The 14,417-nt window shown below is 44.0% G+C and overlaps 2 protein-coding genes across 8 annotated transcripts in view; both read left to right on the top strand.

Moving 5' to 3' along the window:
• Positions 1–11,007, top strand: part of LOC115760053 (sodium bicarbonate cotransporter 3) — a 41,238-nt gene extending 30,231 nt beyond the window's left edge. For 2 of the 7 annotated variants that reach the window (XM_030701228.1, XM_030701227.1), the window contains exons 3-12: positions 694–882; positions 2,375–2,845; positions 4,102–4,263; positions 4,990–5,227; positions 5,493–6,438; positions 6,500–7,002; positions 7,062–7,374; positions 7,446–7,688; positions 9,072–9,328; positions 9,526–10,516. In XM_030701228.1, coding sequence (XP_030557088.1) covers positions 694–882; positions 2,375–2,845; positions 4,102–4,263; positions 4,990–5,227; positions 5,493–6,438; positions 6,500–7,002; positions 7,062–7,374; positions 7,446–7,688; positions 9,072–9,328; positions 9,526–9,730 — 3,527 coding nt within the window. In that variant the 3' untranslated portion in view covers positions 9,731–10,516. Of the gene's footprint in view, positions 1–693; positions 883–2,374; positions 2,846–3,013; positions 3,140–4,101; positions 4,264–4,932; positions 5,228–5,492; positions 6,439–6,499; positions 7,003–7,061; positions 7,375–7,445; positions 8,665–9,071; positions 9,329–9,525; positions 10,517–10,925 lie in introns of those variants that run through there. The other 5 variants (XM_030701225.1, XM_030701229.1, XM_030701226.1 and 2 more) reach the window with 5 other exon arrangements.
• Positions 11,008–11,552: 545 nt separating this feature from the next.
• Positions 11,553–14,187, top strand: LOC115760054 (elongation factor G, mitochondrial). Its single transcript, XM_030701232.1, has 3 exons — positions 11,553–11,718; positions 11,804–13,830; positions 13,891–14,187. The coding sequence occupies exons 1-3, from the start codon at positions 11,647–11,649 to the stop codon at positions 14,033–14,035; spliced, it is 2,244 nt and encodes a 747-aa protein (XP_030557092.1). The 5' UTR covers positions 11,553–11,646; the 3' UTR covers positions 14,036–14,187.
• The last annotated feature ends 230 nt before the right edge of the window (positions 14,188–14,417 follow it).

The following is a 14,417-nucleotide window of genomic DNA, read 5'->3' on the forward strand; positions in this document are numbered from 1 at the left end:
AATTGTCATAGGACTAGGAAAATTACTAGCACGTATTATTGAGATCTGGAAATAAGTAATGTACATAAATTTAGACGCTGAAAGTGCGCGTATTAAACAGCAATTAGGCGCAGTAAAAAAAAACGCTTCCCCTGTTGAGACAGGGGATGAGTCAATGCGGCGTATGCGCAATGCCTAACTTGACTTGATTGAAGCGTCTGGACGGACGACCGCAGCCAAACGGCATACATTTTTAACGTGTGCTCGGTTCTTATCAATCATTAAAACTGACTTTGATTTTATGCCACGCGAGCATTAAAAAAGGCAATTAAGAACATTGCAATCGGGTGCAACCGACTACGTTATATACTCGTTCACAGGCCAGCCACAAACTGCAGATATAAACTTTCCCAGTGGGCAGATTTGTAGTCGAGTGTAACCGACTGCGTTATATACAGGAGATATAGAGATATAGATTCGATATCTTTTAAAGGGCTCAATTGACTAGTGCATGTTCCAAGATCCAGCCTGGACCACAAGACGAGCCTTGCACAAACCGCATATACTCCTCACATTCTGCAAAGGGGTATAGACAGTGTTTGACTTTGCCAATAGATTTGCCTGGGCATTGTGTGCGCACGAAACGATGCATGTTTATTTTGTTGTTGTTGTAATCAATTAAGCGACGCATTCAATTTGTATCCACGCATGCAGGACACCGCGCACACACCGTTTATGTGGGCGTGCACGTGCCGGGAGGACGACGGCATTCGCAGCGGCGCCGCAAGCATCACCACAGCGGCGGCACAGGTGCTGCAGCAGGCGCAGCAGCTGCTGCTGGCGGCGCCGCTGGCGCTGCCAGAGACAGCATCAGCGACAAGCAACAGGAAGTGGAGCGTCCAGGTGGGTGCAGCAGCAGCAGTCCCTGACATATGCCCGAGTGTATTGACAAATCTAATTGCGAGCGGGAGGTGTCGCCCACATGCTGACATGTGCGGCCAATCAACGTGACAGAGTCTAAATTATAGCTAAATTATAGGGAGTACGGATCCTGCCAGCAGGATGCGAAAATTGTAGTCATCTGAGAAATCACAGCTGCTTGTGCAGGCACAGTGAATGGATATGGTTGATTGAAATCAGGAGCAGGAGTTAGGTGTGAATTATGTGAAGAACAGATTTTAAATTTATAGCTGATTTGTGTTATATTATATTTAAGTGCAGTCAACTGGAAGAAGCCAGGATTTATTCAATTTTCAATCAAGGAAAGCAAAGTCATCCTTTCTTTTCCTTCATTTTTTCAATTAGGTACAAATCTGCATTTATGGGCAATTTGTACATAAACTTCCATTCGTGTGTTTGGGAGTTCCTTTTGAATTTTATGACATGCTAATGAGTTTATGGCAACACTTTCTTATCTATGCAGGCATGTTTATGAGTGTAAGTACCTTCAACTGTCTATCCATAAGCTCGTTAACGCTCCTGGAGGTCCTTGTGTGCCTCCTATGTGAAATCGATGGTAGGTCTGAGCTTCGAGCAGACAATTTGAATGCTTAGCCCAAAAGCAATTAAAAGCCAACTGCTCATTTTGTACCCAAATTATCTTGGCTAACAGACAGTTAAATTTAACGAGCAGTTCAATTTGACAACCATTTGAAATTTATGAGAAATCAAATTTTATGGTCACATAAAAACTATTTAAGCATTGAGGCATTGTTATCGATAAGCTTCGATAGTTCTCACTTATAACGCAGGATTGGCAGCACTTTATCTGATTGTCTAGTGTTGAAAAGGTACGTGAAGAAAAAGATAACAGCTTTATATTTAATTTGACCGCTTGTTAGTAAAACAAAATGATAAAGTGAATTATAACATTGAACAGAAACAATAGAAATATAAAAGAATTGAGATAAAGTTTTGAGGTGATTGTTAGCTGAGCAGGAAAAAATGCCTTATCGAGATAGAGCTCTTCAAGTGACTAGGGTCACAAATATTTACTTAGAAAACATTGAGTACAAATATATGCCAGGTAAATATGTACTTAGTTTTAAGTAAGATGGATAGGCTCATGCTAGTCTGTGGAAGATGTAGAAGCGTTTATCAGTTCCGACAGGCTGTTCTGTCAGGTATTCATTACATATCTATCGTAGTTTAATTTGGTACACACGAAGCTCAATCTCATTTATAATCAACATCATCGACCATCTCGACAGGCGTAGCCTTCGTCTGCCTCACATTCATTTCAAAAACACGCAACTAACCCACAGCCAAGTGGCCATCTGGTCGAAGGCAATTCCCGAGCGGCTGTGCGCCCAATTAAGCGGGTTAAGCTCAGACCTCCTTGAGTGCCATAAATGCTAGCCAAACTAATCGGGTTTTCCTGTCCAACCTTTCTCAGTGACGCCGCCCGCACAACGTGTACAGTTTATATTGGGCGAGGATGTGGATGATGGTTCGCATGTGTCGCATCCTCTGTTCTCGGAGATGGGCATGCTGGTGAAGGAGGGCGATGAGATTGAATGGAAGGAGACGGCACGCTGGATTAAGTTCGAGGAGGATGTGGAGGAGGGCGGCAATCGCTGGTCCAAGCCGCATGTGGCCACGCTCTCGCTGCACTCGCTGTTCGAGCTGCGTGGCCTGCTCCTCAATGGCAGCGTCATGCTGGACATGGAGGCCAATAATCTGGAGCTGGTTGCCGATCTCGTCTGCGATCAAATGGTCAGCGGCGGCACGCTGCCCGCCAGCGTCAAGGACAAGGTAAAGGATGCGCTATTGCGCCGACATCGCCATCAGCACGAGTATGCAAAGAAGTCGCGATTGCCCATCATACGTTCCCTGGCGGACATGCGCAATCAGTCGTCATCAAAAAGTGAGTATCCCTTCGCGGACTCCATTTATCAGGTTTCTCTAAGCTCATCTCGTTCGTTTGTTGCGCATCATCAATATGAGTTGAGTTTGTCCTACTAAACCTACATTAACTTCAATATTGCCCACTTAATAAAACCGAAAAAAATGAAACTATAATCGGGTTGCTTAGACGCAAGTGGGCAATCATTGCATGCCACATCGCCTGGTTTCGGTTCGGATGGATGCCGTACACCCGTGACGTCTATCTTTGTGTCCAGTAAGGATCAGCGTGGTTGTTATCTCGCTGTTCCCACAGGTATAGACACACTCTACCTCCAACAACTTTTCAGTTGCTTCCAAATGCACCACTCAAATGTCCAGTTCCACACCAGCTGTATAGAGAGCACGCACCCATTTACCATATAAATTGCAGACTCGTAACTCTGCCCCTGAATACAAACTCTACTTCTCAGTATGATCGTATCTATGCCAGCTTATGCACTCTGAATACGATGTCTCTCATACGTACATTTCATAAGTTAACTCATCTCGTATCCATCAATCGATCACTCGCAACACTAGTTAAGTAAGTCACATAACAGTGTTGTGCAACGTCCTATGTAAGTGTTTGCTAACACAACTTCTAACCATCGATCGCTCTCGCTCTTGCTCCCATTACTCATACGTACTATAAACATTAGCCGACATGGGCGCTATTGGCGTTACCACCTGGTTCCATGCGGGCGCCTCGCCCTCGCATGTCCCGTCTAGCCAACAAGGACAACAATTACAGCAGCCAACGACGATCCAATTGCCAAGTAATCGCCTTATTAGATCATTTCAAAACTTTTTATATGGTTTTACTTCTTTGCGTAAAGTGTACCTACCATAGCACGCTCTGTTTAACAAAGATATGTAACTAGTTAAACTATCTCTCTCTGACAAGTATTACTTCTAGCTTTTTCACGATTCTGTTAAAACTCACTCTGATCTTTTCTCAACTCTTGCAAACTATTTGATACTCCAATCTACTCTACTTTTATCTCTTATCTGCTATAACCCCTTTCTGAACTATCCGAAAAACTATAGTAAGCTCCTTTTTGTCCTGTCTACTCAAACACAAGCTAAACGGGGTTCCAGATAAAAAGAATTATTAAAACGTGATGCAATCGACTTAACGCGAGATTCTTAGATATCCTGTTAGTTTCCTTTTTCGTTTCGTTTTGTTTTCACTTTTTTTTACCTACTTTAATCTACAAAAACAAAACAAATTTACAGTGGAAGAGCAGTCTGGCAACGCTTTAATGGCTACCACGCCCCTATCGCTGACCGCCAGCGAGCCCGGACCCCCTGGCAATACCAATGGCAGTACCAATCCACTGGGAATGGGAATGGGGCGTTTTCTAACGGTGCCCGGCAAGCCCAGCAACAGAACGCTTGGTAAAGAACCAAACTTCAACACTTCCCAAATATCAAGAATGAAAAGTTATCGTTATCGTTATCGTCACAGTTACCGTTACCGTTACCGTTACTGTTCGTTTGCGTGTCTTCTTCTTTGTTTTTTTCTAACGAAAATGTAGCCGAAATTCGAACCCAAATCTAGTTTCATTGTTTGGTAGTCTTAAAAAAATAATTGAATAAAAGCCGAAAATTAAAAGAAGGAAAATTTGCATGTGCGTTGGTTGACGAAACATTGGAACCTACATATTTCCGATTACCCGAAGTATGTGAAGAACTTTGATATATAAATACACAAACGTTAATCTTTCCACCTTCTTATACACACACATATATGCACGCCTATCACTCACAGTCTTCAGCAGGATGTATTTTGCAAGCATGATCTATCATTTCTGTTCTTTGTCCTGAAATGAGAATTTTTAACTAAGCTTTATGCACTTCTTTTTTGTATTTTTTTCTTTCTATAAAATTTTTATGATTTTATGTTGTTGTTGTCGTTGACGTTGACGTTGACGTTGTTGTAATGCCTATATCCAATAAACATCACACAACTACACCAACAACCCACACCGCCTGCAAACCAATACCAAATACCGAACCCACACCGAACTATCCACTACACTGCGATACCGAATTTGACTAATGTAGAGAAAAAATCAAATTCCAAAAACTTGCGGCCTCCACAAAATCTGCCCATGATAACAGAGGACATGATTAAGAGTCCCAGCAGCCATTCGATGGCCAGGCAGACCAGCGGCACGGAGCTGGCCGAGCAACAACACAAGGGCAATACGCATTTTATGCGCAAAATACCACCGGGAGCGGAGGCAAGCAACATTCTAGTGGGCGAGGTGGACTTCCTAGAGCGCACACTCTCCTGTTTCATACGTCTCAGCCAGGCGGCAGTCATGGGCGATCTGACCGAGGTGCCAGTGCCAACCAGGTGAGTAACATAGAGATTACAGCTAAGAATCCTACGATAACTCCAAAGAACAAGTGGTAAATTGGAATACATGATGGTCGACCAGGTCCCAAACCAGTAACCTAATATAAGAGATGCCTTATCTTGTGAGACAAATTTCTTTAGAGATTTGTATAGGATAGTTTGAACTAGTCTGGGAAGAAGCCGAGTTCCTTCTTCCAAACCCTGAACCATATAAATTACAGACTGAAACTAAGGTGTTTCCTAACACACGACAATTTCACAGATTCATTTTCATACTACTGGGTCCGCCGGGCAGCCAGAGCAATTTCCATGAGATTGGACGTGCCATGGCCACGCTGATGTCGGACGAGATCTTCCATGAAGTTGCGTATAGGGCACGCAAACGCGATCATTTGCTCGCTGGCGTGGATGAGTTTCTGGATGCGGTTACAGTATTACCACCCGGGGAATGGGATCCAACCATACGGATTGAGCCGCCGGCGGCTATACCATCGCAGGAGGTGCGTAAGCGACCGCCCGAGCTGCCCAAGGAGGAGATCGACGAGGAGGAGGAGGAGCAACGCTTGCGCGAAGAGTCGGGACTCTCGCGTACGGGTCGCCTATTTGGCGGTCTGATCAATGATATTAAACGCAAGGCGCCCTGGTACTGGAGCGATTACCGTGATGCGCTGTCCATGCAGTGCGTAGCTTCGTGGATTTTCCTGTATTTCGCCTGCCTGTCGCCCATCATTACGTTTGGTGGCCTGCTGTCGGAGGCCACGGGCAAGAATATGGCGGCAATGGAATCGCTGGTCTCCGGATTTGTTTGCGGCATGGGTTATGGCTTCTTTTCCGGTCAGCCGTTAACAATTTTGGGTTCCACCGGTCCAGTGCTGGTTTTCGAGTCAATTGTCTATGAGTTCTCGATGGCTCAGGGTTGGGACTATATGACATTCCGGTTCTGGATCGGCATGTGGGTCGCTGTCATTTGTGTCGTCCTGACCGCGATCGATGCCAGCGCGCTCGTCTGCTACATAACACGCTTCACCGAAGAGAACTTTGCCACCCTTATCGCGGTTATCTTTGTCTACAAGGCCATCGAGAATGTGTTTGTCATTGGAAAGACATTCCCGGTCAATCAGGGCATCTACGATTGCATCTGTACTCCGCCGCTGCACAGTAATGCCAGCGTCCTCGACTTTGCCAAGTACAAATGGGACTCCTGTGAGGTAAGAGTCTTGGAAATCCCACCAAAATTCCTCTAATAGCTTCCCTCTCTTCCTTTTGCAGTCCTACAATGGTACACTGAGTGGCACCGATTGCGGCAGGCCACCCACCGAGAACGTCTTCCTTATGTCCGTGGTTCTGTGCTCCGGTACATTCATCTTCTCCACCGTTCTCAAGGAATTCAAGAACGCGCTGTTCTTTCCATCGATTGTGCGACAATACATTAGCGATTTCTCCGTTCTGATTGCCATCTTTGCCATGACCTTCTTCGACTACTCACTCGGCGTGCCCACACAGAAACTGGAGGTGCCCCACGAGCTGAAGCCCACGTTGAGCACACGCGGCTGGCTCATACCGCCGTTTAGCGAGAAGAATCCTTGGTGGTCGGCGATCATCGCGGTATTCCCAGCACTGCTGGGCACCATACTTATCTTTATGGATCAACAAATTACGGCCGTGATTGTCAATCGCAAGGAGAACAAGTTAAAGAAGGGCTGCGGCTATCACTTGGATCTGTTTGTGCTCTCCGGCCTGATTGCAATCTGCAGTGTAATGGGTTTGCCCTGGTAAGTCCTTTTAGCTGCTTCTATCAATCGAATCTCACGGCGTATTTGGCAACTGACAGGTTCGTGGCGGCCACTGTGCTGAGCATCAATCATGTCAACTCGCTGAAACTGGAATCGGAGTGCAGTGCCCCTGGCGAGAAGCCGCAGTTCTTGGGAGTGCGCGAGCAGCGCGTGACTCACATCATGATCTTCCTGACCATCGGCGGTTCGGTGCTGTTGACACCGCTGCTCGGACACATACCAATGCCGGTGCTCTTTGGCGTCTTCTTGTACATGGGCGTGGCCTCGCTCAAGGGTCTGCAGTTCTTCGATCGTATTCTAATCATGTTCATGCCGGCCAAATATCAGCCGGACTACATGTTCCTGCGTCAGGTAAGCGGAGTCAATAAATCATCAGCTGAAGGACTCTTTAAAACTCTCCATTGCTCCCTTTATCTGTTTAGGTACCCATCAAGCGTGTGCATCTGTTTACCATTATACAGTTGGCCTGTCTGATTATCTTGTGGCTGATTAAGAGCTTCTCCCAGACCTCGATACTCTTCCCACTGATGTTGGTGGTAATGATTGGCATACGCAAGTCCTTGGACTTTGTGTTCACGCGACGTGAGTTGAAAATACTTGATGATATTATGCCAGAGATGACGAAACGTGCGGCCGCCGATGATCTGCATCAACTGGACGCTGAGGTGGGCTTTTGTCAGAAATATTTACCCTGTTTTGGTGGTCGCGGCAAGCGCGAACCAAAGGGCAGCCTCGATGGTGGCTTGGACGGCGGCACCAATGCCGTCGCTCTAATCAAGTGCAATACCTCAAATGCAAATGAGAAGGAGTTCGAGGCACAAAGTAGTTTGCTCAAAAAGTAAACACCGCACCGATTTTGGCACAAACACTCAAAAAAAAATAGGAAACACCACACAGCAAACAACACACAACACACAAGAATCACTATTGAAAACGACAACACGCCGATTATCTGGTCACACTCGAGCAGCACATAACGAAACACTATATTGAAAAAGTGCTGCCCATTTCGTTTGCGTTTGCAGTGCTGCACAATCCACCACAGAACAATTTGATTTGTCTCTTATTTGTTGATATCTTATAATGGAAATTATTCTTAGAGATTTTTGCATTTTGTCCTATAAAAATGCATTACCTTACTATGTATATATACCATACATGGGTTTTTATATAGCTCTTTCGTATATATACAAGTGGAAACGTTTTATTGTGTTTTTTTTAACAGTATTTGTAAATGTTTTTCCTTAATTTGTTATAATGTAGCATGCAATTTTTGCATTTTGTTATACATATTTTTAAATATCTATTTTGCTTATACAACTTTTATGTACTTTTATTTAATATGCTCTTCTGTTTCTCCATTTCGATTTAATGCTCAATTATTATGATATTGCTATGAAGTCCAAGCCTAACTGTACCTAAGCTCATGGCCCTATTTTTATATGCTAACTGAAATTCTATTATTTCCTAGTGCATATATATTATTCAATTATAAAACTATGCTATACTACTATAACTATATTGTATTTATATCTTTACTATATATATATAAATCTTTGTATATGTTAATGATGCTAGCTTAAGTAGTCTGCGCAATCACGTTTACACGGTGTAAATGTATTAAATGTAAATGTTAAATAATTTTATAGTCAACAACAAGATCAACATAGTACAAGTAACTAACAATAACAAAAATTTCAAAACTACCAAAATTGGCAAAGAAAAATAAATTTTTGGAGAAATTGTTATAAATTTAAAGGCCAATACCAAAACAAAACAAAAAAAAATAAAACAAATATTTGGCATACAAAAAAATGGAAAGAAAGGAGTTACATCTAAATTTATAGCACTACACAACACTACACCGAATTGGCTCTTAGATCGGCAGCACGCGAATTTTTTGCTCTCACCTACACAAACTCCTCTCTCTCTTTTACCTCACCTTCACCTACACTCTCTAGCTCTGTCTCTCTCTCCCACATACTCTATGAGCTCTTCCGTATCGAAAACAAAAAACATACTCTGCCAATGCATGTCTTATATTGAAGGACAATCATCATCAGCATCAACAGCCGCCCGGCACGGGAAGTGCTGCCTACAATGCCAAGAATGCAAACGCGACAGCGGGTGCCACAACCATACACATACCGTTATCTGGCAACAAAATGGGCAGCACTGCTGCGGGACCTGTGCCCCCAGTGGAAGTAAATCGTGCGACTGTCTGGAAACAGATTAACAAGGACGGCACCTCCGAGCAGCTGATCATACCCGTGACCGTTAAAGTGCGTCAAATCAATGGCAATCAGTAAGTGTAACAGTAGTTGAGTCCAGAACGAGTATTCACTCTATGCGGCTAGGCGAGAATCATTCGACACACGCTCCCAAAGATTCGCATAGGTTATTAAGCCAAGCTAAAAAATTTTAAGTCTATTTGCCTAATATTTACGAGACACATATGTTATATATAAATATCATTCATTTGCATTCGACCATGCTCCTCAGTTCCTCGACAAACGCCGCCCTTTCGCCACGCCTATCGCCCATGCACGAGGCCGATGAATATAACGAAACCCCAAACAAGACGCCAGCCCAAATGCTCCCAGCGAATCAACAGCAGCAACTGAGCAACTGCAAGGAGGCGGCTGCCAAGCTAGAATGTGGGCCCATTGTCGCCGCCCAAGTCCCGGCCAACGTAACGCCCGTCTAAGCGGTGCTCCATGGGCACCACCGTAATACCAAAATACCAAACTACCTAAGCTAAACGGTGTTAGAGAGAACACAAAATGCGTAGAACAAATGCACAACGTTTTTTAGATCGTATCAGAAATGGGACTACAAGATTAACGTACATAAGTCTATCCAAAGTGTGAATGTCGAATATATACATACCAGTATCATAACTAATTATATATATATATATACACAACATTAATCGTAGTGGTTTTTATGACAAAGTTTGGTAAACATTTTTAAGTGTGTCCGTAGTATTTACCACTCAACTAAATAGTTGACGGTAAACTAAAAGAAAATGAAAAAAAAAAATGAAAAAAAAGCAGCAATTTCACAGCATTCGTTTGTCGTAGATTTTGGGCTCAGGTACAAGTTTTAGAAGTATTAATTTAAAATATTGTATGGCTCAAAAGCTATAACGTAGTATATGCATTCCAAAGAAACTATATATATACACTTTTTTAAAAGAATTTTACAACAACACACGAACCAGTGTCAATTCAACATGAACTCTCCCCAGATCAACAAGCTATAACGGTCTACTAAATATGATCCTCTTATGTGTTTGCTTTTCATTTGGCGATTTTAATTAATATGGGTTGGATAAGCTGTGATCTTATTGTAGGGTGCGGGGTATGGGGGAAGGATTTAGTGAAAAGCCGTCTTAAAAACAATTAGCCAGAACATTCATAATAATATACTTAAAATAAACTTAAAACAACTGTAAACAAATGTATTATAATTTATGCAGTATACTAAGTTATTCAAACTCAAACACACACACACACACCTAAATACACGTATAAATATTGAATAAAAGTAAAAATTATATCTCTGTATGTTTCATTTTGTGCGCCACAAAAACTAGTTCTAGTCTGTTTTGTTTCAGTGTATTTTGTGCTTAGTTCTCAGTGTGGCACATTGTACATACATACATGCATATAGCACCAATTAAAACTTGGTATCTGCCTGCTCTCCCATCAAATGTATCAAGCATCTATCAATCAGTCAATCAGTCAATCAAACATCAACTCATTTGCATCGTGTTGATGTCTAACTACCTCATAGAATGCTCGTAAACAATCTTGTCTTGTAATGTATGTATACTGGCAGACCTAGAGCTTAAGTCGATTATCTCGGCAAATAATAATACCCGAATTTCATTTTTTCAGAACCCAAAACTTGATACGACGAAGCAATTGTGGCGTGGATATCTTACATCAACGGAAACATCCGTTTGAATCGATGATTTAGTTTGGCTGCAAACGCCATCAGAATATTTATTGTACTTATAAAGAAATTAAATGTCTATATTTATGGTATTATATGTATACCGTTAGCGTAACCGTCCCTCTATTGAATTTCATGTGCATTTTCATGGCACAAAACTGCAACAAACAAACACACATACACACAAACATTTAATTTAATTATTGCAATGTTAACATATCAGTACAAGAAACAACAGATACCCTTCAATCTACCTGCTCCTGAATTTATTATGAATAAATGTTTTAAATGTGTCTTAATGGGCATTTCAATTGGACCCACACAGCTGTCAATTGCAGATTTGAAATTATTGCAAACATCAAAAACTGTTTTTTATCCAATTCAGATGCGCGCCTAACTGTGAAAATCGATTATTGAATAATCGGTTTCAATATTTTAAGATTCCTCTTTTGCAACACTCAAATAAACAACTTTCAATGGGTATTTCAAATGCGCGCGCCACTGTCATAATCGATTTCTAAGAAATAGATGTGTGATCACTTACCAGCACTGTTCCCAGCACTCTTTTGCAGCACTCTTTACGCGACCAGCTGCTTGTCGTTGCGGCACCGAGCGCGTGTTTTTAGTAAAATTCACTTTTTTATCAATTAAAAAGCAGCCAAAATGACGCTTATAACACGTGTGCTGAACAGCAACCTGCCGCTGCGCCTCAGCGCGTTGAAAACTGTGCGTCAGGTGAGTATTGAACTGATATATAACCAGTTTTCCAATATATCCAATCGGCTCATTATGTAATTTGAATTTGTGTCGCATTTTTTAGCTGCAATGCGGCTACAGCTCCCATGCGAAGTACGCGGAGCACAAGCCCATCGAGCGCATCCGAAACATTGGCATCTCGGCGCACATAGACAGCGGGAAGACGACGCTGACGGAACGCATTCTGTTCTACACAGGACGCATTGCTGAGATGCACGAGGTGCGCGGCAAGGACAATGTGGGCGCAACGATGGACAGCATGGAGCTGGAGCGACAGCGTGGCATAACCATACAGTCGGCGGCCACCTACACGCTGTGGAAGGACACCAACATCAACATCATTGATACGCCCGGTCACGTGGACTTTACGGTCGAGGTGGAGCGTGCTCTGCGCGTCCTGGACGGCGCTGTCCTGGTGCTATGCGCCGTGGGCGGTGTTCAGAGTCAGACGCTAACGGTCAATCGGCAAATGAAGCGTTACAATGTTCCCTGTCTGGCGTTCATCAACAAACTGGATCGCTTGGGCTCAAATCCTTATCGAGTGCTGTCACAGATGCGCTCCAAGTTGAATCACAATGCGGCCTTCATACAGCTGCCCATTGGCGTAGAGAGCAACTGCAAAGGTATTGTGGATCTGGTGCAGGAGCGTGCCATCTACTTTGAGGGCGAGCACGGCATGGATCTGCGTCTAGACGAGATACCGCAGGATATGCGCGTTGAGAGTCAGGAGCGTCGGCAGGAGCTCATCGAGCATTTATCCAATGCGGACGAGACCCTTGGCGAGCTGTTTCTTGAGGAGAAGCCTTTCACGGAGGCGGACATCAAAGCGGCGCTGCGACGCACCTGTATTAAGCGCACCTTTACGCCCGTCCTGGTGGGAACGGCTCTGAAGAACAAGGGCGTGCAGCCGCTCTTGGACGCGATTATTGACTATCTGCCCAACCCAGGAGAAGTTGAAAATCTCGCTTTTATCGAGCAAGAGGGCAAGGAGAAACAGCAAGTTGTGCTCAATCCGGCGCGCGATGGCAAGGATCCTTTCATGGGTTTGGCATTCAAGCTGGAGGCGGGTCGTTTTGGTCAGCTGACCTACTTGCGCTGCTATCAGGGTGTGCTCCGCAAGGGCGACAACATTTTCAATGCGCGCACCAACAAGAAGGTGCGCATTGCCCGCCTCGTCCGGCTGCACTCGAATCAAATGGAGGACGTCAACGAGGTCTATGCCGGTGACATTTTTGCGCTGTTTGGCGTCGACTGCGCATCGGGCGACACCTTTACCACCAATCCCAAGAATCATATGGCTATGGAGTCAATATTTGTGCCGGAACCGGTTGTGTCCATGGCGATAAAGCCAAACAACACCAAGGATCGGGATAATTTCTCCAAGGCCATTGCCCGCTTCACCAAGGAGGATCCCACGTTCCATTTCTACTTTGATAATGATGTTAAGGAAACGCTAGTCTCAGGTATGGGTGAACTGCATCTGGAGATCTATGCGCAGCGCATGGAGCGTGAATATGGTTGCCCTGTAACGCTGGGCAAGCCCAAAGTGGCATTCCGAGAGACACTTGTCGGACCCTGCGAATTTGACTACCTGCACAAGAAGCAATCTGGAGGTTCGGGTCAGTATGCGCGTATTATTGGACTCATGGAGCCACTGCCGCCCAATCAAAATACGCTCCTCGAATTCGTGGACGAAACGGTGGGTACCAATGTGCCCAAGCAGTTTGTGCCCGGCGTTGAGAAGGGCTTTCGTGAGATGAGCGAGCGCGGCATGTTGTCTGGCCACAAGTTGTCCGGCGTGCGTTTCCGTCTGCAGGATGGTGGTCATCACATTGTGGACTCGAGTGAGCTGGCATTCATGTTGGCTGCCCATGGCGCGATCAAAGAGGTCTTCCAGAACGGCTCCTGGCAAATACTGGAGCCCATTATGCTAGTGGAGGTTACCGCGCCCGAAGAGTTCCAGGGCGCTGTCATGGGTCATCTGAGCAAGCGTCACGGCATCATCACAGGCACAGAAGGCACTGAGGGCTGGTTCACCGTATACGCTGAGGTGCCCCTCAACGACATGTTTGGCTACGCCAGCGAGCTGCGGTAAGTAACTGGGATGATCTACTATAGTCCTTACTAATAAATCCTTCTTTTGTTCTGCAGCTCCAGTACGCAGGGCAAGGGTGAATTCACCATGGAGTATTCACGCTATTCACCTTGCCTGCCCGAGGTACAGGAACAGGTTGTGCGCCAGTATCAGGAATCCCAGGGCTTAGGACAACCCGAAAAGAAGAAAAAGAAAAATTAATCATTTCGTTCGCTTAGCTTAAATTCTAGTGTTAAAGTCGAATGTTTTTTGCATAGTTTAATTTTATTTCATACAAAAATCTTTAGTTTTTACTGTGATAATCGTTGCATAATATAAAATCAATGACAATTTGTACAGATTTTTCTAAAATAAAACTTCCAATAAATGTTCATGAATTGAAATTAAGGTCTTAAATTTGGGCAGTCCAACGGAAAAATACCGGTAAGTTGGAATGCTTGGGGTTTTCGTTGACCATAATAAATATGAAAAGTACTGGAAAATCGAAATCAAGGCGTTGCTCAATAAACAAAAAAACTGGAATTATTTACCTATAAGTTGCGGATAAGTATAATAATTATCGGAAAATATAACTTAAAAAAAA

This window comes from Drosophila novamexicana, unplaced genomic scaffold (assembly GCF_003285875.2).
Source record: "Drosophila novamexicana strain 15010-1031.04,08,12 unplaced genomic scaffold, DnovRS2.1 tig00000387-arrow-pilon, whole genome shotgun sequence".
Classification (NCBI taxonomy): domain Eukaryota; kingdom Metazoa; phylum Arthropoda; class Insecta; order Diptera; family Drosophilidae; genus Drosophila; species Drosophila novamexicana.